Source organism: Hypanus sabinus, chromosome X1 (assembly GCF_030144855.1).
Source record: "Hypanus sabinus isolate sHypSab1 chromosome X1, sHypSab1.hap1, whole genome shotgun sequence".
NCBI lineage: Eukaryota > Metazoa > Chordata > Chondrichthyes > Myliobatiformes > Dasyatidae > Hypanus > Hypanus sabinus.
In genome coordinates, this window is record NC_082738.1 from 616,667 (window position 1) to 643,751 (window position 27,085).

The window sequence follows — 27,085 nt, forward strand, 5'->3', positions numbered from 1 at the left end:
CAGCTTGAGATCTTGACCTTAAGGCTCTGTGAGCCCTTTCAATCTCAATTAGAGTTTCTTCTTCCATTTCCAATTTTTCAGGGATCCATTTTTGAAAAAAAATTATTGGATCTTCTCCTTCTATATCTTCTTTAAGTCCAACAATTTTAATATTGTTTCGTCTACTAAAATTTTCAAGCTTATCAATTTTTTCCATAAATTGTTTTCTTTCTGATGTCCAGGCAGTAGTATCATTTTCCATTTTATTCATTCTTTCAACGATGTCTTCCGTTGTAGTTTCCAAATCTATAATTCTCTTTTCCATTTTTTCCTGTCTTTTTGTCATTTTATCAAACATCATCTCCATATTTGTCATTTTTCTTTTGATTACTTTTAATGCACCTAGTTTACGCATTATTTGAATCAAAGTCTTTTCTATATTTCCAGAAAGACTTTTACCTCCATCTTCGTCTGATTTTTCCAGAGAATCTGACTCTCCCTCAGATTCATTTTCACTTTCGGTTTCAGTCGTAACTGGGATTTGTAGTTCTGGTTGCTCCCGTTTACGCATGCTCCTTCCTTCACGTTTGCGCAGTTCTCATTGATCTTTTCCTTTAGAAATGGTCAATGTTGCCGCAGGTTCCTGTTCTGTATCGCCGGCGGTATAATGTACCTGAGCCCGCGGTTCTTTGGCAGAAGTGGGCCTTGATTCTGTTCCAACTTGCGTTGCCTTCACGGTAGTAGTTTTCTTCATCTTCTCTGTGTGAGGCATAACTTGAAACAATCCGGAGTAGTTTATAAGTAACTTTTAGAAAGTATTGACTAACTTTTCTTCACTTAAACATTAATTTATTGATTTTTTACGGGAGAGCTGGGTTCCAGCGTCTCGATCCTACGTCATCACGTGACGTCCCCCCTCTAGCCTTATAATCTTCTAGATCTCTATCATTAGCTAGTTTTTTGAACCTTTTATTTTCTTCTCTTTTCTTCTTGATTAGATTTATAACGGCCTTTGTACACCACGAGTCCTGTACCCCACCATTCTTTCCCAGTCTCATTGGACTTACTTATGCAGAACTCCACGCAAATATTCCCTGAATATTTGCCACATTTCTTCCATACATTTCCCTGAGAACTTCTGTTCCCAATTTATGCTTCCAAGTTCCTGCCTGATCGCCTCATATTTCTCCTTATTCCAATTAAACGCTTTCCTAACATTGCCCCCTCTTCCCATTGTTAATGTATATTGTGGACAGTTGCGGGACCAGCACCGACACCTGTGGCACACCACTCACTAGTGGTTACCAACCAGAGCAACACCCGTGTATCCCAACTCTCTGCTTTTTATTAGTTAACCAACTCTCTATCCATGCTAATACATCACCCCCAACTCTATGCATCCTTATGTTATGAATAAGTCTTCTTTGTAGCACTTTACTGAACGCTTCTGTAATCCAAGTAAATAATGTCCATCTGTTCCCTCTATCCACTGCGCTCGCTATATCCTCAAAGAACTCCAGTAAGTTTGTCAAACAGGACTTGCTTTGCTGAATCCATGCTGCGTCTGCCTGATGGATCAATTTTTTTCCAGATGCCTCACTATTTCTTCTTTAATGATAGTTTCAAGCTTTTTCCCAACTACAGATGTTAAACTAACTGGCCTGTAGTTACCTGCCTTTGGCCTACGTCCTTTTTTGAACAGTGGCGTGACATTTGCCGTCTTGCAATCTGTCGGGATCTGCCCAGAGAATTTTGGTATATCATCACCATTTCTTTCAGTACCCTGGGATGCATTCCATCAGGACCAGGGGACGAATCTATCTTCAGGTCCACAAGTTTGCTCAGCACTACCTGTTTAGTGATAGCTATTGTATCGAAGTCCTTACCTCCCATTGCATCCATAACATCTCATTGCAAGAGAGTGGCAAATGAAATACAGTGTTGGAAAATGCAGTAGTAGAAATAAATGTGCAGACTACTTTCTAAACGGGGAGAAAATCCAAAAATCTGAGGTGCAAAGGGACTTGAGAGTTCTTGTACAGAGCACCCTAAAGGTAAACTTACAGGTTGAGTCAGTGGTGAGAAAGGCAAATGCAATGCTGGCATTCATTTCAAGAGGTCTAGAGTACAAGAGCAGGGATCTGATGCTGAGGCTTTATAAGGCACTGGTGAGGGCTCACCTTGAGTATGAAGAACAGTTTTCAGCTCCTTTTTAAGAAAAGATCTGGCATTGGAGATGGTTCAGAGGAAGTTCACAAGGATGATTCCGAGAATGAAAGGGTTATCATACGAGGAATGTTTGACGGCTCTGGGTCTGTACTCGCTGGAATTTAGAAGGATGAGGGGAGATCTCACTGAAATGTTGAAAGGCCTAGACAGTAGTTGTGGAAAGAATGTTTCCCATGGTGCGGGAGTCTAGGACAAGAGGGCACAGCATCAAGATAGATCTATTTAAAACAGACGTGGAGAAATTTATTTTACAGAACATAGAACGTAGAATAGTACAGCACATTACAGGCCCTTCGGCCCACAATGTTGTGCTGACCCTCAAACCCTGCCTCACGTATAACCCCCCACCTTAAATTCCTCCATATACTTGTCTAGTAGTCTCTTAAACTTCACTAGTGTGTCTGCCTCCACCACTGACTCAGGCAGTGCATTCCACGCACCAACCACTCTCTGAGTGAAAAACCTTCCTCTAATATCCCCCTTGAACTTCCCTCCCCTTAACTTAAAGCCATGTCCTCTTGTACTGAGCAGTGGTGCCCTGGGGAAGAGGCGCTGGCTGTCCACTCTGTTTATTCCTCTTAATATCTTGTACACTTCTATCATGTCTCCTCTCATCCTCCTTCTCTCCAAAGAGCAAAGCCCTAGCTCCCTTAATCTCTGATCATAATCCATAAACCAGGCAGCATCCTGGTAAATCTCCTCTGTACCCTTTCCAATGCTTCCACATCCTTCCTATAGTGAGGCGACCAGAACTGGACACAGTACTCCAAGTGTGGCCTAACTAGAGTTTTATAGAGCGGCATCATTACATCGCGTCTCTGAAACTGTATCCCTCGACTTATGAAAGCTAACACCCCATAAGCTTTCTTAACTACCCTATCTACCTGTGAGGCAACTTTCGGGGATCTGTGGACATGTACCCCCAGATCCCTCTGCTTCTCCACACTACCAAGTATCCTGCCATTTACTCTGTACTCTGCCTTGGAGTTTGTCCTTCCAAAGTGTACCACCTCACACTTCTCCGGGTTGAACTCCATCTGCCACTTCTCAGCCCACTTCTGCATCCTATCAATGTCTCTCTGCAATCTTCGACAATCCTCTACACTATCTACAACACCACCAACCTTTGTGTCGTCTGCAAACTTGCCAACCCACCCTTCTACCCCCCCATCCAGGTTATTAATAAAAATCACAAAAAGTAGAGGTCCCAGAACAGATCCTTGTGGGACACCACTAGTCACAATCCTCCAATCTGAATGTACTCTCTCCACCACAACCCTCTGCCTTCTGCAGGCAAGCCAATTCTGAATCCACCTGGCCAAACTTCCCTGGATCCCATGCCTTCTGACTTTCTGAATAAGCCTACCATGTGGAACCTTGTCAAATGCCTTACTAAAATCCATGTAGATCACATCCACTGCATTACCCTCATCTATATGCCTGGTCACCTCCTCAAAAAACTCTATCAGGCTTGTTAGGCACGATCTGCCCTTCACAAAGCCATGCTGACTGTCCCTGATCAGACCATGATTCTCTAAATACCCATAGATCCTATCTCTAAGAATCATTTCCATCAGCTTTCCCACCACAGACGTAAGGCTCACTGGTCTATAATTACCCGGACTATCCCTACTACCTTTTTTGAACAAGGGGACAACATTCGCCTCCCTCCAATCCTCCAGTAGCATTCCCGTGGACAACGAGGACATAAAGATCCCAGCCAGAGGCTCAGCAAACTCTTCCCTCGCCTTGTGGAGCAGCCTGGGGAACATTCCATCAGGCCCCAGGGACTTATCCATCCTAATGTATTTTAACAACTCCAACACCTCCTCTCCCTTAATATCAACATGTTCCAGAATATCAACCTCACTCATATTGTCCTCACTGTCATCAAGTTCCCTCTCATTGGTGAATACCGAAGAGAAGTATTCATTGAGGATCTCGCTCACTTCTACAGCCTCCAGGCACATCTTCCCACTTTTATCTCTAATCGGTCCTACCTTTACTCCTGTCATCCTTTTGTTCTTCACATAATTGAAGAATGCCTTGGGGTTTTCCTTTACCCTACTCGCCAAGGCCTTCTCATGACCCCTTCTTGCTCTTCTCAGCCCCTTCTTAAGCTCCTTTCTTGCTACCCTATATTCCTCAATAGACACATCTGATCCTTGCTTCCTAAACCTCATGTATGCTGCCTTCTTCCACCTGCCTAGATTTTCCACTTCACTTGTCACCCATGGTTCCTTCACCCTACCATTCTTTATCTTCCTCACTGGGACAAATTTATCCCTAACATCCTGCAAGATATCCTTAAACATTGACCACATGTCCATAGTACATTTCCCTGCAAAAACATCATCCCAATTCACACCCACAAGTTCTAGCCTTATAGCCTCATAATTTGCCCTTACCCAATTAATAATTTTCCTGTCCTCTCTGATTCTATCCTTTTCCCTGATAATGCCAAAGATCAGGGAGCAGTGATCACTGTCCCCCAGATGCTCACCCACTGAGAGATCTGTGACCTGACCCAGTTCGTTACCTAATACTAGATCTAGTATGGCATAATTTGCCAGAGGGTGGTGAATTTGTGGAATTTATTACTATGGGCAGCTGTGTAGGCAAGGTCATTGGGTGTATTTAAGGTGGAGATTGATTGTTTCTTGATTGGAGGCAACATCAAAAGTTATGGGGAGAAGGCCGGGAAGTGGGATTAAGGAGGAGAAAAAAGGATAAGCCGTGATTGAATGGCAGAGCAGACTTGATGGACCAAATGGCCTACTTCTGCTCCTATGTCTTATGGTCTTAATGTCTTTTTCAGTTTAGATCTCATACTTGTGCACTTTCTCCTTGAATTTGTTACAAAAATCACCCCTTGTAATAATGATCAGAGAGAATCTGTAATTACCGACAAGTACCTTTATTGTCCCTATGGAAGAATACGTGATCTTACATAACCAATACCTGTGTGCACACCAACTAAGTTTTCCTGACCTTCCATGAACAGTCGAAGAACAGAAAATATAATACCTGTTAAAAAGGAGTTTCTGCTGCTGGCCATGTGCTGCTCATAGTCCCATGTCTGTGGGACATCTCACATCCATGATAGTTCTCCTACAGCATTACCGCTGCCAGCTCAATTGCTTTTATATTAATTCCTGACCGATTTAAATACTGCATTCCAGTGTCATTGGCTACAGGTTGTGTCTGACCTTTAACTCCTTTTTATTGGCTCTGCTCCAGGCCACTATCCATTTATTACCCTCGTCTTGGCAAATGACTATCAGTAATTTATGGCTGTTTGTTCTCAATCAGCAACCAGCTTGAATCACACAGATCAACATTCATAATGTTATATCCAACCCAAAGAACACCCCACAAATAACTTCTTATTTGGAAATTATCTCTAGTTCAGCGGATTACCTGAAGCATCATTGTGTTGACTTTAAAACACTGATAAAGCCAAGGGACTTCAGTTCAAAGTAGAAAATTCTTCATAAAATGGCAGCCTCCATCTCCTCCCTCAAGGCAGCAGCAAGGACAATTGTTCTGTGTGCTTCCACTGCCCTTGATTCATTCGAATTCACTGATTTGCAGACTGAAGTTTTTTCTGGCCAACAAATCGTTCCCCTGATCATTGCCATTTCAAGGTTAAAGTAATTTGAGCGGGGTAGGGGAGTATTTAACAAGAGAGAATCATTTACAGAATGATTTGACCTAAGTCTAAGACAGTGATGTTGCTGACATAAATGTCATTGTGGGGTCGCTAACAGGATCCTGTGGATAAACTGAGATCAGCGAGGGCTAAGATGTGTTATATAAAGTTAGGTAACTCCTGCAAGGTAATTAAAAGTAGACAGGTGCTTAACAAAAATCAAACCAAAGTCAAGGGGTATCTGAGCAACACACAAATCCGAGCAACACACGAAATGTCGACTGTACTTTTTTGCATAGATGCTGCCTGGCCTGCTGAGTTCCTCCAGCATTTTGTGTGTGTTGCTCGGATTTCCAGCATCTGTAGATTTTCTCTTGTCAAGGGATATATTTTTTTGAGTGTCTGTATTTTACTTCTATCTTTTGTGCCTACTACATATATAAAATTATGATGGGTATAGATAGAGTGAATGCAAGCATGCTTTTTCCACTGAGGCTAGGGGAGAGAAAAAAACAGAGGACATGGGTTAAGGGTGAAGGGGGAAAAGTTTAAAGGGAACGGGGGGGGCTTCTTCACACAGAGCGTGGTGGGAGTGTGGAATGAGCTGCCAGATGAAGTGGTAAATGTGGGCTCACTTTTAACATTTAAGAAAAACTTGGACAGATACATGGATGAGAGGTGTATGGAGGGATATGGGCCAGGTGCAGGTCATGGGACTAGGCAGAAAAATGGTTTGGCACAGCCAAGAAGGGCCAAAAGGCCTGTTTCTGTGCTGTAATATTCTATGGTTCTATGGTCCTACTGTGTATGACTGTTGGTACTGTGTTTTGCACCTTAGCCTTGGAGTAATGCAGTTTTGTTTGGCTGTATTCATGGGTATTCATGTAAGGTTGATTGATAATTGAACTTTAAAGAGATATAACAACTTGGGAGAGATAAGAAACCTTATTTTCTGAGTCTCATATCCACCATGCTATGACAAGAAAATATTGCATCAGCTGCTTTGATCTAAGAAGATAATGACAGAAAATAAATTCTTTTTAAGATGACCCATGCCCTCAATGATCTCTATGAGACCTACTTGCCTTTTTCCTACCATATTTCCATTGAGCTACTGCTGATTGTCAGCTTCTTGTTCTGGGTATTGTTGTTCCTTTCCACACCTTGTGGCACATTGGGCAGCAACCTTGCCATTTCTTTAGCATTTGTCTGTTTAATGAGGCTGGGTTTCTAGCTTGACGCTCACCCTGGCACGAATGGAAAGTATGCAAGTAGCTGGCCGGATTCGAAGCTAGGACCACTTTCCTTAAAGTCTAGTGTGGATGCCACTACACCACCTTTTGGCTATTTCTGGGTATAGGTTAGAAAATTTTGTAAATGATTCTCTCTTGTTCCTGCCCTATCCTCTTAAAAGATTTTTTTCCAAAAAAGAATTCCATTCCTGCAAGCCAGTACCTCATCCAATCTGTATTTTTTTCTCATATTAAACATACTTGTATTTCCAGAGCAATACGTTTCTTTCCTCTTAAGTCTTGTTTGAATATCTTTCTTGGGCTTTCATCTCTGCCGTAGAAAAAAGTATCCTCAGTGACTCATAGAAACATAGAAAACCTACAGCACAATACAGGCCCTTTGGCCCACAAAGTTGTGCTGAACATGTCCCTATCTCAGAAATTACTATGCTTACCTATAGCCCTCTATTTTACTAAGCTCCATGTACCTATCTAAAAGCCTGTTAAAAGAACCTATTGTATCCACCTGCACTACCATTGCGGGCAGCCCATTCCACGCACTCACCACTCTCTGAATAAAAAAACTTAGCCCTGACACCTCCTCTGTACCTACTCCCCGGCACCTTGTGTCCTCTTTGTAGCAACCGTTTCAGCCCTGGAAAAAGCCTCTGACTATCCACACGCTCAATGCCTCTTATCATCTTATACACCTCTATCAGGTCACCTCTCATCCTCCATTGCTCCAAGGAGAAAAGGCCGAGTTCACTGAACCTATTCTCATAAGGCATGCTCCCCAATTCAGGTAACATCCTTGTAAATCACCTCTCCACCCTTTCTATGGCTTCCACATCCTTCCTGTAGTGAGGTGACCAGAACTGAGCGCAGTATTCCAAGTGGGGTCTGACCAGGGTCCTATATAGCTGTAACATTAATTCTCGGCTCCGAAATTCAATTCGATGATTGACTAAGATCAATACACCGTATGCCTTCTTAACCACAGAGTCAGCCTGCGCAGCTGCTTTGAGTGTTCTATGGACTCGGGCCCCAAGATCCCTCTGATCCTCCACACTGCCAAGAGTCTTACTATTAATACTATATTCTGCCATATTATTTGACCTACCAAAATTAACCACTTCACACTTATCTGGGTTGAACTCCATCTGCCACTTCTCAGCCCAGTTTTGCATCCTATCAATGTCCCACAGTAACCTCTGACAGCCCTCCACACTATCCACAACACCTCCAACCTTTGTGTCATCAGCAAAGTTACTCATCCATCCTTCTCATTCAGGTCATTTATAAAAATTACGAAGAGTAAGGGTCCCAGAACAGATCCCTAAGGCACACCACTGGTTACCGACCTCCATGCAGAGTATGACCCATCTACAACCACGCTTTGCCTTCTGTAGACAAGCCAGTTCGGGATCCACAAGGCAATGTCCCCTTGGATCCCATGCCTCCTTACTTTCTCAATAAGCCTTGCATGGGGTACCTTATCAAATGCCATACACACTACATCTACTGCTCTTCCTTCATCAATGTGTTTAGTCACATCCTCAGAAAATTCAATCAGGCTTGTAAGGCACAACCTACCCTTTACAAAGCAATGCTGACAACTCCTAATCATACTATACCTCTCCAAATGTTCACAAATCCTGCCTCTCAGGATCTTCTCCATCAACTTTCCACCCACTGAGGTGAGACTCACTGGTCTATAATTTCCTGGGTAATGTCTACTCCCTTTCTTGGATAAAGGAACAATATCCGCAACCCTCCAATCCTCCGAAACCTCTCCTGTCCCCATTGATGATGCAAAGATCATTGCTAGAGGCTCAGCAATCTCCTCCCCCGCCTCCCACAGTAGCCTGGGGTACATTTCATCCAGTCCTGGCAACTTATTCAACTCGATGCTTTCCAATAGCTCCAGCACAGCCTCTTTTCAGTTTGCTGCAAGTTATCACTACAATCACTAAGATCCTTTTCCATAGTGAATACTGAAGTAAAGTATTCATTAAGTACCTCTGCTATTTCCTCCGGTTCCATACACACTTTCCCACTGTCACACTTAACAGGTCCTATTCTTTCATGTCTTATCCTCTTACTCTTCACATACTTGTAGAATGCCTTGGGGTTTTCCTTATTCCTGCCTGCCAAAGCCTTCTCTTGGCCCCTTCTGGCTCTCTTAATTTCCTTCTTAAGTTCCTTCCAGGTAGCCTTATAATCTTCAAGATCTCTAACATTACCTAGCTCTCTGAACCTTTTGTAAGTTTTTCTTTTCTTCTTGACTAGATTTTATACAGCCTTTGTACACCACGATTCCTGTACCCTACCATAACTTCCCTGTCTCATTGGAACGTACCTATACAGAACTCCACACAAATATCCCCATAATATTTTCCACATTTCTTCCGTACTTTTCCCTGAGAACATCTGTTTCCAATTTAAGCCTCCAATTTTCTGCCTGATAGCCTCATAATTCCCCTTACTCCAATTAAACGCTTTTCTAACTTGTCTGTTCCTATCTCTCTCCAATGCTATGGTAATGGAGATAGAATTATGATCACTATCTCCAAAATGCTCTCCCACTGAGAGATCGGACACCTGACCAGCTTCATTTCCGAATACCAAATCAAGTACAGCCTCTCCTCTTGTAGGCTTATCTACATATTGTGTCAAGAAACCTTCCTGAACACACCTAACAAACTCCACTCCATTTAAGATGTACAAAAAAACTGGATGAACTCAGCAGGTCGGGCAGCATCCATTGAAAGAAGCAGTCAACATTTTGGGTCGAGACCCTTCTTTAGTCCTGATGAAGGGTCTCCACCCGAAACGTTGACTGCTTCTTTCAACGGATGCTGCCCGACCTGCTGAGTTCATCCAGCTTTTTTGTACGTCTTGATTTGACCACAGCATCTGCATTGCACTTTGTGTTTCCGCCCCATCTAAACCCCTTGCTCTAGGGAGATGCCAGTCAATATTTGGGAAATTAAAATCTCCCATCACGACAACTCTGTTATTATTACACCTTTCCAGGATCTGTTTCCCTATCTGCTCCTCGATATCCCTGTTAGTATTGGGCGGCCTATAAAAAACACCCAGTGAAGTTATTGACCCCTTCCTGTTCCTAACCTCCACCCACAGAGACTCCATAGACAATCCCTCCATGGCATCCACCTTTTCTGCAGCTGTGACACTATCTCTGATCAACAGTGCCACACCACCATCTCTTTTGCCCTTTCTGAAACATCTAAATCCTGGCACTTGAAGTTACCAATTCTGTCCCTGAGCCATCCAAGTCTCTGTAATGGCCACCACATTATATCTCCAAGTACTGATCCACGCTCTAAGCTCATCCACTTTGTTCACAACATCTCAAGCCTTCGGTCTGAGCGCGTTCCTTCTCTATCACCTGCCTATCCTCCCTCACACACTGTCTACAAGCTTTCTCTATTTGTGAGCTAACCTCCAGTCTCTTCAGTTGGGTTCCCACCCCCCAACAATTCTAGTTTAAACTCTCCCCAGCAGCCTTAGCAAACCTCCCCGCCAGGATATTGGTCCCCCTGGGATTCAAGTGCAATCTGTCCTTTTTGTACAGGTCACACCTGCCCCAAAAGAGGTCCCAATGATCCAGAAATCTGAATCCCTGCCCCCTGCTCGAATCCCTCAGCTACGCATTTATCCTCCACCTCATTCTATTCCTATTCTCACTGTCACGTGGCATAGGCAGTAATCCCGAGATTACTACCTTTGCGGTCCTGCTTCTCAACTTCCTTCCTAACTCCCTGTAGTCTGTTTTCAGGACCTCTTCCCTTTTCCTACCTATGTCATTGGTGCCAATATGTACCACGACCTCTGGCTGTTCTCTCTCCCACTGCAGGATATCTTGGACGCAATCAGAAACATCCCAGACCCTGGCACCTGGGAGGCAAACTGCCATCCGAGTTTCTTTCCTGCGTCCACAGAATCGCCTGTCTGAACCCCTGACTATAGAGTCCCCTATCACTACTGCCTTCCTCTTCCTTTCCCTACCCTTCTGAGCCACAGGGTCAGACTTTGTGCCAGAGGCACAGCCACTGCTGCTTCCCCCAGATAGGCTGTCCCCCCAACAGTACTCAAACAGGAGTAGTTATTGTCAAGGGGTACAGCCACAGGGGTACTCTCTAGTACCTGACTCTTCCCCTTCCCCTTCCTAACTGTGACCCACCTGTCTGTCTCCCATGGCCCTGGTGTGACCACCTGCCCACAACTCCTCTATGACCTCCTCGCTCTCCCTAACCAGACGAAGGTCATTGAGCTGTATCTCCAGTTCCCTAACTCGGTCCCTCACGAGCTGCAGCTCGACACACCGGGTGCAGATATGGCCGACTGGGAGGCTGGGCGACTCCAGGACCGCCGCCACATCTAACACCGAGCACAGAAAACTGGCCTCACACACATAATTCCTACCTTGCCTTGTCCCGTTACTGCCTAAGCCCGTTGAGTCAAAGCCCTACCACTCTGCTGTCTCTAAATCCGCTGCCTGCTCTGAAAAATCAGCAGTTCACTTGCAGCCTTCTTGCTCCGAATTAAAAACCGTTGAAGATTCCTTCCCTTTTTAAACCTTTCGCACTCTACTGGCTGACGTCACACGCCTGCGCAGTCTCGCCTCTCTTTAACCCGAGTAGTAAAAAAACTCCCTTTGCTCCCAAAAATCAGCAGTTCACTCACAGCCTTCTTGCTCTTTGCTGTAAATAAAAACAATGCTGAAAATACTCAACAGGTCAGGCAACACCTGTGGAGAAAGTAACACTGTTTGAGGCCACAAGTTTCTCATGAAAAGTGGAAAAATTTAGATCATTTTTAAGTTGCAGTGATGAGAGAGATGTGGAAAGAAGAAAGGGAATGCATGAAGTCCAGAAGTCTAAATGACAGAGAAGGTTATGGTGCAGTCTTGTCAATTACAAATGATCTGTGTGGAAGAGATGTAAACAGGAGATGAATGGAAACTGAAGGAAAAGGGAAAACGGAGAAATATTGGAACTGTAGGATAATATGCTGTGATTCACATTTGTTTTCCCTTATTTTCTGCAGTGTTCAGGGCTTGTTGCCACCGCAGATAATATTAGTGGTACTAAGTAGCTCAGTGCCTCTCACTTGTATTGACTCTTGTCTGTAGAGCAAATAATCCCATACTATTGCTTTTATACCCCGAGTTGTTAACTCTGAAGTCTCCATAAGACCATACGACATTGGAGCAGATTTAGGCCATTCAGCCCATCGAGTCTGCTCCGCCATTCCATCATGGCTGATCCCATATCCCACTCAACCCAACACACCTGCCATATCCTTTGTTGCCCTGGCCAATCAGAAAACAATAAACTTCTGCCTTAAATATACGCATGGATTTGGCCTCCACTGCAGTCTGTGACAGCGTTCCACAGATTTACTACTCTCTGGCTGAAAACATTGTTCTATACCTCTGTTCTAAAGGGTCTCCCTTCAATTTTGAGACTGTGACCTCTAGTTTTGGATACCTTCGCCATTACAAACATCCTCTCCACATCCACCCTACCTGGTCCTTTCAATATTTGGTAGGTTTCAATGGCATCCCCTGCATTCTTCTAAGTTCCAGTAACTACAGGCCCAAAGCTGCCAAGTGCTCATATTAACCCCTTCATTCCCAAAATCATCCACGTGAACTTCCTCTGGACTCTCCAATGACAACACATCTTGCTGAGATAAGGGGCCCAAAACTGTTGCCAACACTCCCAAATGTGCCTGACTAGTGTCTTATAAAGGCTCAGAATTATCTCTTTGTTTTTCTATTCCCCTTGAAATAAATGCCAACATTGCATTTGCTTTCTTTACCACAGACTCAACCTGTAAATTAACCTTCAGGGAGTCTTGCACGTGGACTCCTAAGTCACTCTGCACCTCTGATGTTTGAACCTGCCCCCCCCCCCATTTAGATAATAGGCTGCACTATTGTTCCTTTTACCAAAATGCATTATCATACATTTCCCAGCACTATATTCCATCTGCCACTTTTTTTTACCCATTTTTCCAACTTGTCCAAGTCCTGCTGCAATCACATTGCTTCCTCAGCTCCACCTATCTTCGTATCATCTGCAGACTTTGCCACAAAGCCATCAATTCGATTATCTAAATCATTGACAAACAATGTGAAAAGCAGTGGTCTCAATACTGACCCCTGAGGAACATCACTAGTCACTGGCACCCAACCAGAAAAGGCCCCCTTTATTCCCACTCGCTGCCTCCTGCCTGTTAGCCATGCCGCTGTCCATGCCAGTATATTTCCTGTAACGCCATAGGATTTTATCTTATTCGGCAGCCTCGTGTGTGGCGCCTTATCAAATACCTTCTGAAAATCCAAGTCAGTGACATCCACTGCCTCTCCTTTGTCCACCCTGCTTGTTATTTCTTCAAAGAACTTTAACAGTTGTCAGGCAAGATTTCCCTTCACAGAAACCATGCTGACTTTGACTTACTGCATCACCTCATCCTTAATAATAGACTCCAACACTGTCCCGACCACTGAGGTGAGGCTAACTGGCCTATAATTTCCTATCTTTTGCCTTCATTCCTTCTTAAGAGTGGCGTGACATTTGCAATCTTCCAGTCCTCCGGGACCGTGCCAGAATCAAGTGATTCTTGAAAGATCATGACCAATTCATCTGTTATCTCTTCAGAAACCTCTCTCAGGACTCTGGGATGTAGTCCATCTGGCCCAGATGTCTTACACACCTTCAGACCTTTGAGTTTGCCTGGCACTTTTTCCTTTGTAATAGCAATTGCACTCACTCCTGCTCCCTGACACTCATGGACCTCTGGCACACTGTTGGTCTCTTCCACAGTGAAGCCAGATACAAAGTACCCATTAAGTACATCTGCTATTTCTTCGTCTCCCATTACTAACTCACCAGCATCATTTTCCAGTGGTCCAATGTCAACTCTCACTTCTCTTTTACTCTTTATATAACTGAAAAAACTTCTGGCATCCTGCTTTATATTATTGTCTAGTCAGCCTTCATATTTCACCTTTTCCCTTTTTGTAGCTTTTTTATTCTCTTGGCATTCTAAATGATGTTGAAGATCTTAAGGATCTTTGGAGTAACACTTGTGCACACAAGTGAAGAGTATTTCCTTTTTCCTTTTCCTTGCAGTTACTTTTGAAACTGGTGTACTTTATGTACCTGATCAATGGTGACCCCTCAAGATGTTAACTATGGTTACTTTGCTGGTATTGTTCACCAAGAGTGGGTGACCAGATTTTGTACTGTAGAAGTTAGAAATTCCCTGATACTTATTGGTGCAATTTACTCATATGGATCTAGCTGCATATGGTTGTCATTTAAAGGATTTTGAGCAACTTATTATTTTGTAAGTTTTCATTTATTTCTTCCAATACTGGTAATCAGCCAACTGAGTTTGTCTTGCTTTTTGTTACAGGGCATAACTGTTGACTGAATGTTTACTGAAGCAGTTTAACTCTCAAGCTAGTTCTAGAGTGCAGACCTTCAATTATTCAGAACCGTCCACAGACTTGGCTCTTAAAATGTAATAAAAGGCCAGAATATTTCTCACATTTATCAGTCTTGTATATACTGTTTTTTTTTTTGGGCAGGTTGTGTATAAAACTATCCTTGTACTTTTTTTCAGGATGAAGATTCATTAAAAATCATTTGCAAAGAAATAATTCAAAAGTGGTGTGAGATCACAAACAATATCACACAAGAGAAAAGTATTGAAGGTAAAATTCAGGATATCTACGATGTCGAATAATTGCTGTTTTATTTGCATATTTTAAATGCATGAAGCTAATTAACTGGGTGAGTATGTTTCATAACTATGCAGTATGTTATTCCCATACACCACTGTTGTGAAGTTAATGAAGCTCATTTGCTGCTCTTTGGGATTCTAACTATTAAAGTTTAATATCTAATTGGACTCCTTTTATCTTTTTTTAAGATGAAGTACACACCATAGCAAGTATGATTGAGAAACAAGCCCAGATTGTTGTGAAACAAAAAGGTGTTTCAGAAGCAGAGAAACCTACGAAAGCTGCCGTTCTTGCACAGTATGCAAATATAACCGATGAAGAGGAATATCCTTTCTCGTATTGCTTTCACAGAGAGAAGAATTAAAATAACTTCAGTTGAATAATTTTATATTCACTGATTTTAAAACTTAGCCTTGCTCCTTTCCTGTTTTTCTCCTTCCAGCAAAAACGAAAAAGCTGGCAGATGAGGGTGAGGTATGTAGGGCTTTTGTGTGTAGCATCATGGTTTAAAGGGTTCATTTTATTAGCAACTTTTGAGATTGTACGTGGCGTATCAGTGGTGTCAACAGAGCTCTACGAACTAAATAAAGGTACAGCAGGGTTAAGCGGAGCGGTCATGGTCAGGTGTAGGCCAGTGGCGGGAGTAGAAGCGACAGGCTTTGGCTCAAAAGAGGCTTTGGTTCGGAATAGGCGTCAGCTCTGTGTAAAGCACCTGTTAAGGTTTCATTTTTGTTTTTTTTTCCTCTCTTACTGTACCATTTAAATGCCTGTGGTGTGCTCTTCATGCCGGATATTGGAGAACTGGGAGACCCAGAGTCTCCCAGTGAACTACATCTGCATGAAGTGCATCCGGCTGCGGCTCCTTGAAGACAACATTAGGGATCTGGAGCAGCAACTGAATAACCTTCGGCTTGTATGGGAGAGTGAGGAGATAATCGATCAGAGTTACAAGGAGGTAGTCATCCCAAAGTTGTAGGAGGTGAGAAGCTGGCTGACTGTCAGTTAGAGCAGCACACCCCCGAGATCATTCTCCTCAATAATAATTATATTGTTTTGGATACTGTTGTGGGGGATGACCTCACGAGACAACGCCACAGCAACCGGGCTACAGGCACTGAGCATGGGTCCGTGGTGAAGAAGGGAGCAATAGTTACAGGGGACTCAATAGTGAAGGGAACAGACAGAAAATTCTGTGGACGTGAACGGGACACCCAGATGGTATGTTGCCTCCTGGGTGCCAGGATCAGGGACATCTCAGATCGTGTCCACAATATTTTGGAGAGGGAGAGAGAGCAGCCAGATATCTTGGTACATATTGGTACCAATAACATAGGAAGGAAAAGCAAAGAGGTGCTGAAAAGAGAATTTAGAGAGCTAGGTAGAAAGCTGAGAAGCAGGACCTCCTGGGTAGTAATTTCTGGCTTGCTGCCTGTGCCGTGTACTAGTGAGGGTAGAAACAGGCCAGCAATATTGTGCGTTTCTGGGAAAAATGAGGAAGGTGCAGGACGTGTATTCCAAAAATGAAGAAACACTCAAATTTGTAAAATAGTACAATCATGACTGACAAGGGAAGTCAAAGCTAATGTAAAAACAAAAGAAAGGGCATACAACAAAGCAAAAATTAATGGGAAGATAGAGGATTGGGAAGTTTTTTAAAACCTACAGAGAGCAACTAAAAAAGTCGTTAGAAGGGCAAAGATGGAATATGAAAGCAAGCTAGCAAAGAATATCAAAGTGGATAGCAGAAGTTTTTTCAAGTATGTTAAAAATAAAAGAGAAATGAGAGTGGATATAGGACCGCTAGAAAATGAGGCAGGAGAAATAATAACAGAGGTCAAGCAGATGGCGGATGAACTAAATGAGTGTTTTGTGTCAGTTTTCACTGTGGAAGACACTAGCAGTATTCCTGATGTTGTTGCGTGTGAAGGAAGAGAAATAGGTGCAGTTACTATTACAAGGGAGAAGGTGCTCAAAAAGCTGAAAGACCTAAAGCTACATAAGTCACCCGGACCAGATGAACTGCACCCTGGAGTTCTGAAAGAGGTAGCGTTAGAGATTGTGGAGGCATTAGAAATTATCTTTAAACAATCATTGGACTCTGGCATGGTTCCAGAGGACTGGAAAGTTGCAAACGTTACTCCACTCTATGTGAAAGGAGGAAGGCAGCAGAAAGGAAATTATAGACCAGTTAATCTGACCTCAGTGGTGGGAAGATATTAGAGTCAATTGTTAAAGATGAGGTGATGGAGTACTTGGTGACACAAGGCAAGATAGTGCAAAGTCAGCATGGTTTCCTTCAGGGAAAAGCCTGCTTGACAAACCTGTTGGAATTCTTTGAGGAGACCTCAAAGGAAGTAATCTCGGGATTACTGCCTGTGCCACGGGACAGTGAGTATAGGAATAGAATGAGGTGCAGGATAAAGATTGGAGCAGGGGGCAGGGATTCAGATTTCTGCATCTTTGGGACCTCTTTTAGGGTAGGTGTGATCTGTACAAAAAGGATGGGTTGCACTTGAATCCCAGGAGGACCAATATCCTGGTTGGGGAGGTTTGCAAAGGCTATTGGGGAGAGTTTAAACTGGAATTGCTGTGGGTGTTGGAACTGAACTGAAGTGATGGAGGAAAAGGAGATTGGCTCACAAATAGAGAAAGCTTGTAGACAGTGCAAGAGGGAGGATAGGCAAGTGATAGAGAATAGACACACTCAGACCGATGGTTTGAGATGTGTCAATTTTAATGCAAGGAGTATTATGAACAAAGTGGATGAGCTTAGAGCGTGGATCAGCTCTTGGAGCTATGATGTGGCCATTACAGAGACTTGGATGGTGCATGGGCAGGAATAGCTACTTCAAGTGCCAGGCTTTAGATGTTTCAGAAAGAACAGGGAAGGAGGCAAAAGAGGTGGGGGCGTGGCACTGCTGATCAGAGATAGTGTCATGGCTGCAGAGAAGGAGGAAGTCATGGAGGGGTTGTCTACAGAGTGTCTGGGTGAAAGTTAGGAATAGGAAGGGGTCAATAAATCTACTGGGTGTTTTTTATAAACCACCCAATAGTAACAGGGACATCAAGGATCAGATAGGGAGACAGATTCTGCAAAGGTGTAATAATAACAGGATTGTTCAGGTGGGAAATTTTAATTTCCCAAATATTGATTGGCATCTCCCTCGAGTGAGGGGTTTAGATAGGGTAGAGTTTGTTAGGTGTGTTCAGGAGGATTCGTGACACAATATGTAGATCAGCCTACAAGGGGAGAGGCTGTACTTGATCTGGTATTGGGAAATGAACCTGATCAGGTGTCAGATCTCTCAGTGGGAGAGTATTTTGGAGATAGACTTCTGATCACTATCTCCTTTACCATAGCATTGGAGAGGGATAGGAACAGACAAGTTAGGGAAATGTTTAATTGGAGTAAGGGGAAATATGAGGCTATCAGACAGAAACTTGGAAGCATAAATTGGAAACAGATGTTCTCAGGGAAATGTACGGAAGAAATGTGGCAAGTGTTCAGGGGATATTTGCGTGGGGTTCTGCATAGGTACATTCCAATGAGACAGGGAAAGGGTGGTAGGGTACAGGGATCGTGGTGTACAAAGGCTGTTGTAAATCTAGTCAAGAAGAAAAGAAGAGCTTACGAAAGGTTCAAAAAACTAGGTAATGATAGAGATCTAGAAGATTATAAGGCTGGCAGGAAAGAGCTTAAGAATGAAATTAGGAGAGCCAGAAGGGGCCATGAGAAGGCCTTGGTGGACAGGATTAAGGAAAACCCCAAGGCATTCTACAAGTATGTGAAGAGCAAGACGTGAGAGAATAGGACCAATCAAGTGTGACAGTGGGAAAGTGTGTATGGAACCGGAGGAGATAGCAGAGGTACTTAATGAGTACTTTGCTTCAGTATTCACTACGGAAAAGGAACTTGGTGATTGTAGGGATAACTTACAGCAGACTGAAAAGCTTAAGCATATAGCCATTAAGAAAGAGGATGTGCTGGAGCTTTTGGAAAGCATCAAGTTGGATAAGTCATCGGGACCGGATGAGATGTACCCCAGGCTACTGTGGGAAGCGAGGGAGGAGATTGCTGAGCCTCTGGCGATGATCTTTGCATCATCAGTGAGGACGGGTGAGGTTCCAGAGGATTGGAGGGTTGCAGATGTTGTTCCCTTATTGAAGAATGGGAGTAGAGATAACCCAGGAAATTTAGTGGTTGGTAAGTTGATGGAGAAGATCCTGAGAGGCAGGATTTGTGAACATTTGAAGAGATATAATATGTTCAGGAGTAGTCAGCATAGCTTTGTCAAAGGCAGGTCGTGCCTTACGAGCCTGATTGAATTTTTTGAGGATGTGACTAAACACATTGATGAAGGAAGAGCGGTAGGTGTAGCGTATATGGATTTCAGCAAGGCATTTGATAAGTAACAGAGACAAGAGACAAGTAACAATGCCCAGCATACGGACAGGTGTGCAAGGTGTGTGGCATTTGAAATCACTTTGTAAAGGTAAGCAAGCAGAAGCCGTGCATGGTGTGGAAACACAAAGCGATGACCAAACCGACAGTGACAGCAGCACCGAGTTTATTGACAATGTCATACTGGTGGTCAGCAGTTTGAAGACGAGGGGTGACGTATTCGCACAGATGCTCATCAATGGAAAGCCAATAGACTTCCAAGTCGACAGAGGGGCGAGAATTAACATTTTACATAGAAACAATGAAAGCTGACACACTACAGATGTTGAAAAGCATACTCATCAGCGGATGGCCGAGTGAACGTGACGCACTACCATAGCAACTCACACCTTACTGTAGCTATAGGGTTGAGCTCACAGTCCAAGGAGGCTTAATCTTCAAAGGTGAGTGTGTTATCATACCGCAAAGTGGGCGAAAGCAAATGAAGGAAAGAATTCATTCATCACACTTGGGCGTAGAAGGATGCCTCAGACGCGCACGTGGTAGAGGCAGGTTCGGTATTGTCATTTAAAGTAAAATTGGATAGGTATATGGACAGGAAAGGAATGAAGTGTTATGGACTGAGTGCGGGTCAGTGGGACTAGGTGAGAATAAGCGTTTGGCACGGACTAGAAGGACCGAGATGGCCTGTTTCCGTGTTGTAATTGTTATATGGTTATATGGTATTGAAATAGAGCGATTGATTGGATTTGTCAACTACCTGAGCCATTTTCTACCAAGTTTCTCAAGATACCCTTGAGCCAATAAGACATCTGACAAAGCCAGATGTAGCATGGAAGTGGTCAGCTGAGCAGCAAAACGCTCCCTCTAAGATCAAGCGGATGGTATCCGAAGAACTGATGTTAGCATGCTACAATTCTAAAGAAGAGCTAATCATCCAATGTGACGCCAGCAACAAAGGCCTAGGGGAAGTACTCCTCCAGAATGGGCGTCCGATTGCATATGCAAGCAGAGCGCTAATGGATACAGAAACGCAATCGAAAAGGAAATGCTCGCAATCGTTTTCACACGAGCGTTTTCATCAATACACTTTTGGCCACTTCACAAGAGCACTCTGCGATCACAAGCCGCACAAAATGGTAGTTAAGAAGCCGTTGGTGAAGGCACCAAAGAGCCTACAGGGAATGCTTCTTCGCCTGCAGAGCTATGATTTCGACATCACCTACTGTCAAGGAAAGCTCATGCACCTCGCTGATATGCTATCGCGAGCAGTCAGCGATAATCCAGGCCAGGAGAACAGCTTCGGCGAAGTCAACTTCCTGTCGCACCTGCCAATCCGCGATGAGCATGTAGAGCAGATTTGCATAGAAACAGCGAAAGATGACACATTACAGATGTTGAAACGTGTAATCATCAGCGGATGGCAGAGTGAATGTGACGCGCTACCGGAGCAACTCACACCTTACTATAGCCATGATTGAATGGCGGACAAACTTGATGGACCAGATGGCCTAATTCTGCTCCTATGTCTTATGGTCTTTCTTGTCTTCTCCAGATAGTCATAAAATATAGAAACCATGGAAGTAGTTGAAAGAAAGACATCAATTCCCCCCCACACACACACACAAAAAGAAAAAGTAACAAAAACTCGGAAACCCCAAACCTGCCCCCACCCCTCCCTCCATAAATCTCAGAATTTCAGTGACATCTCTGAGAACATTGGGACCCAGCTTCCCATCTGAGGGAAGCTACATGAACCAGTGGCCCCAATAAGAACTGCTTGCTCTCCTCTGCGTTTGCCTAGATGTTTCAATCTTCCTGGATGCTTTAATCGATGTGAAATGTAGTCGGTCATGGCCCTTCATCTCATCTCTGAGCTTCTCTTCGTGGTAGCTCGTGCTCACATTTATCTGCTGGAGTTTTCTTGGGGATGGCCAAGCGCTAGCTCACTCAATTGAACTACAGTCTGTAAGTCACAGGCTCCAACAGTTTTAAAAACAAAATTAAGATGAAAAGAATAAGTAGAAGATGTAGATAAACTGGAATGGTTGACTATCTTGAAGGTGTCGCCCAAAGAATCATTTGCTGGCGCCATCGTGACCAGTTCGTGGAGATCGTGGAAAGTGAAAATTTGACAGCATAAATTTAGAAAATTTTGATTTTCTTTTGAAACAGAATGGAACGGTGAACCTGCTGTCCTAATAAAAGGTGCATAATTAACAATATTTCAATATTACAAGTTTTCCTGCAGGTATAGGCTGCTATTCTGTTTAAAAATTCCTGAAAGTCACCAGGGTCCCTGTACCTGCTCTCCCTTCAGACTGGCAGGCACTCTTTAAACTTACCCCAGTTCACTAAAAAATTAATTATGATGCTGTATAACATGTTGAAAATATTAAACTGAAATTGTTGGGGTACTAATAGGAATAATGTTCAATAGTTCAAGAAATCTATGTGCCTGGCACCACCAAAATTCTGATTGTCCTGAATTACTGGAGTTTCACTATATGTAAACATGTTTTTGACCATTTGTGAAACAAAACAGCACAATTAATTGATGTGCCAAATATTCTAGTTTGAAGAAAGTGTGTGCTATAAAGTGTTATTTAAAAACAAAGTTTTTGTATTTTTAAAAAGGAGTGACTAGACTGGAAGACTGATTTTTGACCTGCTCTTTTACAATTCTTTAAAGCATATTTTTAGGCCTTCAGTTTTTAGACCAACTTGTCTGCTTTTTAATTTTACACTGTACCTCTGGAAATAAATGAACCCCAGAAGTTTTTTTTTGTTTTTAATTTTGTTACTATAGGTTTGTTTTATTCAGTGATCTGGGAACTTGCAGATCAGTTAGATCTATTTACAGCTTTCAAGGAATATGTGTTCTTGTTTCTGCCAAAACGTTTCAGTTATGTTGAATTGTAATGTTGTTGCAAGCTAATTCTGCTGATCTTTCTTCCCGTATTTTGCCATCTTGTTTCTCAGTAGCAATTACACTTCTACATTCTTACTTGACTGCAGTGGTGAAATTGTACTTCTGATTCCCAAATACAATTCAAAAGAATTCCACACGAGAACATTTATGGAATATTACTATAATTTGCCAATCTGCTGTGGCCATTAACCAACTCAATTTGAATTTAATTGCCATTCACCACACATAAATGCTTGTGAATATAGCCAAACACAACAGCATTTACATGCAAGACCACATTCATAGAATAAAAGAGTCCCAATGCCCCACTCCCTCAATGACACTGTGGCTTGATGCCCAGCCCACACACATACAGATCTTTGTGGGTGGAATTAAGAAACTGCAAATAGTAGCCAAGATGAAGGGTTGAGATTGCAAAGGGAGCTGGAAAAGGCATGTAATATGGGTTTTGACACAATTGTAATGGTAGACTTCAACATGCAAGGGAATTGAGAAAATCAGGTTGGTGTTGGATCACAGGAGAAGGAATCTGTTGAATGCCTATGAGATAGCTTTTTAGAGCAACTTGTGCTTGAGCCGACGAGGGGAGAGGCTATCCTAGATTGGGTGTTGTGTGATAACGCAGATCTTATTAGGGAGCTTAATGTAAAGGAACCTTTAGGAGAGAGTGATCATAATATGATTGAACTCATACTGCAATTTGAGAGAGAAAAGCATAAGTTAAATGTATCAGTATCACAATGGAATAAAGGGAATTACAGAAGCATGAGAGAGGAGTTTGCCTAGGTGGACTGGAGGAGGATACTGGTGGGGATGACAGCAGAGCAGAGAAGGCTGAAGTTTCTGGGAATAGTTCACAAGGTGCAGGATAGATATGACCCACAGAGGGAGAAGTTCTCAAATGGCAGGGGTAGGCAATTGTGGATCACAAAAGAAGTTAAGGATTGCAGAAAAGCCAAGAAAAGGGCATATAAGGTAGCAAAGGTGAGTGGGAGGTTGGATGATTGGGAAGCTTTTAAAATCCACCAATCAGCAACTAAAAATACTGTAAGAAGGGAAAGGATGCAATATGAGGGGAAACTATCTAATAATATAAAGCAGGATACCAAAAGTTCTTTTTTCGGTTGTATAAAGAGTGAAAGGGAGATGAGAGTTGATATTGGACCACTGGAAAATGATGCTGGTGAGTTAGTAATGGGTGACAAAGAAATGGCAGATGTACTTAATGGGTACTTTGTATCTGTCGACACTGTGGAAGACACTAGCAGTGTGCCAGAGCTCCATGAGTGTCAGGGAGCAGGAGTGAGTGCCGTTGCTATTACAAAGGGAAAAGTGCTAGGCAAATTGAAAGATCTTAAGGTGGGTAATTCACCTGGACCAGATGGACTATATCCCAGAGTCCTGAGAGAGGTTTCTGAAGAGATAACAGATGAATTGGTCATGATCTTTCAAGAATCACTTGATTCCAGCAAGGTCCCAGAGGACTGGGAGATTGCAAATGTCACGCCACTCTTTAAGAAGGGAGGAAGGTAGTTAAGCCTAACCACGGGCTTCTGCTTGCTTACCTTTGTCTATTTTTGAGGATGAGGTTTTGGAGTACTTGGAGACTAATGATAAAATATATCAAAGTCAGCACTCTGTAAAGGGAAATCTTGCCTGACAAATCTGTTGGAGTTCTTATGGTCTAAGTAACGAGGATGGACAAAGGAGAGGCAGTGGATGTCATTTACTTGGATTTTCAGAAGGCATTTGACAAGGTACCACACACAAGTTTGCTTAACAAGATAAAATCTTACGGTGTTACAGGAGAGATACCGGCATGGATAGAGGAATGGCTGACAGGCAGGGGGCAGCAAGTGGGGAAAAAAGGGGCCTTTTCTGTTCCTCGGGTCAGTATTGGGACCACAATTTTTCACACTGTCAATGATTTAGATGATGGAATTGATGGCTTTGTGGCAAAGTTTTCAGATGATACGAAGATGGGTGGAGGGGTAGGTTGTGCTGAGGAAGCAATTCGATCGCAGCAGGACTTAGACAAACTGGAAGAATGGGTAAAAAAGTGACAGATGGAATACAGTGCTGGGAAATGGTTGATAATGCATTTTGGTAAAAGGAACAATAGTGCAGACTATTACCTAAGGGGGGGGGGGGCAGGTTCAAATATCAGAGGTGCAGAGTGACTTAGGAGTCCACGTGCAAGACTCCCTGAAGGTTAATTTACAGGTTGAGTCTGTGGTAAAGAAGGTAAATGCAATGTTGGCATTTATTTCAAGGGGAATAGAATATACAAACAAGGAGATAATGCTGAGCCTTTATAAGACACTAGTCAGGATGCTTTTGGAGTATTGTCAACAGGGAGCTGGGGGCTCTCACTGAAACCTACCGAATGTTGAAAGGATGAGATAAGGAGGATGTGGAGAGGATGTTTCCTGTGGTGGGGTGTATCCAGAACTAGAGAACACAGCACCTGAGGGGTGATCTTTTAGAACAGAGGTAAACAGGTACAGTCGGTCCTCCTTTTCCGAGGATTCTGCATTCAACCAACCATGGATCGGGAAAACCCGGAAGTTGAGCATTATTTGCTTTGTGTCTCGTTCATTTGCTACTTGTGTTGTGACCGAGAGGAAGGCGGCATCAGCGTTCCCAGAACAGCTATGATGGTTGCATCTGTACTGAACATGTACAGACTTTTTTTCCTTGTCATTATGCCCTAAACAATACAGTATAACAACTATTTACATAGTATTTACATTGTATTAGTTATTATAATTAATCTAGAGATGATTTAAAGTATACGAGAGGATGTGCGTAGGTTATATGCAAATACTACACCATTTTGTATAAGGGACTTGAGCATCTGCATTTTTTGGTATCTGTGGGGAGTCCCGGAACCAATCCCCTGTGGATAAGGAGGGCCGAATGTATTCTTTTAGCTGGAGAGTAGTGAATCCATGGTATGTTACAGGAGCATCAAAACTAAAACCACAAGGCTACTAAACAGCTTCCTCCCACAGGCAGTCAGACTGCTAAATAGCTGCTCTACCTGACTCTGCTTTGGACACTTTTAACTTGCACTGGACACTTATAACTTGTTTTTAACTGACATGTGGCTGTTGTGTTTTACTATTTATTGTTATGTTTATTATTGAGTGTTGCATTTGTTATGTTATGATTGCACTGCTCCTGGGAAACACTGTCTCATTCTGCCCCGCAGAGCTGATGTACGGTTAGAATGACAATAAAGTTTTTGAATTTTGAATCTTGAATGCTCTGCCACAGACTGTGGTGGAGGCCAGGTCCGTGGGTATATTTCAAGCAGAAGTTGATCATTTCTGATCAATCAGGGCATCAAAGAATATGGTAAGGCAGGTATGGGATTGAGTGGGATCTGGGATCAGCCCTAGTGGGGCAGACCTGATGGGCTAAATGGCCTAATTCTGCTCCTGTGTCTAATGGTCTTAATGTCAACAAACAGTAAATTACAATGACGCAGGATATGCATATATATAGTCCAGACCACCTCAGCCCACCAATATCATCTGTCAACCTGCTCTGTGACACCGGGGCTTTGAGGCCCAGTCCTTGCATACACAAGCACATATAGAATATTAGTAAAAATATAACGATGCAAAAATGCATGTACATAGTCCAGACATCCCAGCCCACCAAGATCATCTCTCACCCAGCCCTGGCACCTTGTATGTACAGGCACATATAGAATATTAGTAAAAACCAAACCGGACAAATATATATGCATATAGTCCAAACCCCTCAGTTCATATAAAATCTTTAGTCGACCACAACTGCACTGCGCTGCCCCTGGTAGAGCACGACGACTTGAGTGCCTCTACCCAATGGTTGAAAAGCAGCTTGAGGTCTGAGTCCATTGAGTTCTACCAAAAAATCAGCAGTAGACTGAAACAGAACTCGTCTTTTTCTGTGCAAAACCCTGGGAGGGCAGAGTTGACTCTGTTCCCCATCGCCCCCAGTGAAGCACAACAGCTTTATTTCCTCACTCCGGCAGCTGCAAATAGGCAACACCATGGCTTCATGTCTAGTCCTCACTATGACTGAGTCCACAGACATCTGCTGCCATCTGTCCCTGCTGTCATCCAATGAATCAGCGAACCGAACTTGCAACGTACCAAATTAACAATGTACAAAGGGGTCTTGTGATCGTGATGGCCATTCACTATTTGATTGTAAGCCTCCATCGACTCAGGTTGCAAAGCTCCTTCATTATCTCCGCCAGCAAGCAACTTGCTGATGGTGCAAGCCTACAGTCCTTTAAGTTGTTAATGTATGCCGGATCTTGCGATCATTAGAAGTAAGCTTAAGTAGAACGGCATCACCTTTTTGTTGTCCCGTAGAAGCTGCTGCGACCAGTCTTGCCAGAAGCTCTCTTTTGTAGTCAGTTTGCTTTTCATTTTAATAGGATTTTGCTGATTCTACACATTCTGACTGGTCATGGCTCTCTGCAGTATTTATCAAAGGCTTATTTGAAATCTAAATGTGTTGTATGCCTTTTATTGCCTTGATCTAACCTTCGTGAACGTGAAAGAATTCAGTAATGTTGGTCAACCTTGACTATTTTGGAATCCATGCTGGTTACATAGTTTTAGATTCTAAAGTTTTTGAATCTTTTTGTCACAATTATTTTTCCAAATACTGGTTTGAACATTTTTGATCTTTAATCCACTGAGATTTTTCTATCTCCCTTTTTATATTTGGAATTATATTAGTTGCCTGAATCTTCTGAAAAATTCCCTTTTCTAGTAACTTTTAAATGTCTGTAACATTAGGACAGCTGTCAATTCCTTCTAACAATGAGTTGTGCAGTATTTATATAGATTAATTGTAGTAATATTTCCATACA

At 42.9% G+C, this 27,085-nt stretch overlaps 2 protein-coding genes across 3 annotated transcripts in view; both read left to right on the top strand.

Annotated features, from left to right (window-relative positions):
• LOC132384523 (uncharacterized) overlaps positions 1-14,622 on the top strand; it is a 96,461-nt gene extending 81,839 nt beyond the window's left edge. Inside the window, exons 1-2 of one of the 2 annotated variants that reach the window (XR_009508923.1) lie at positions 5,976-6,047; positions 14,545-14,622. The gene's annotated coding sequence lies outside the window, so the exon portion shown is untranslated. Of the gene's footprint in view, positions 1-5,975; positions 6,048-14,544 lie in introns of those variants that run through there. The other variant, XM_059955671.1, reaches the window with a different exon arrangement.
• The window catches only part of ccdc43 (coiled-coil domain containing 43), a 64,924-nt gene that overhangs the window by 19,230 nt on the left and 18,609 nt on the right, over positions 1-27,085 (top strand). The window contains exons 3-4 of the mRNA XM_059955672.1: positions 14,755-14,845; positions 15,064-15,199. Coding sequence (XP_059811655.1) covers positions 14,755-14,845; positions 15,064-15,199 — 227 coding nt within the window. The remainder of the gene's footprint in view (positions 1-14,754; positions 14,846-15,063; positions 15,200-27,085) is intronic.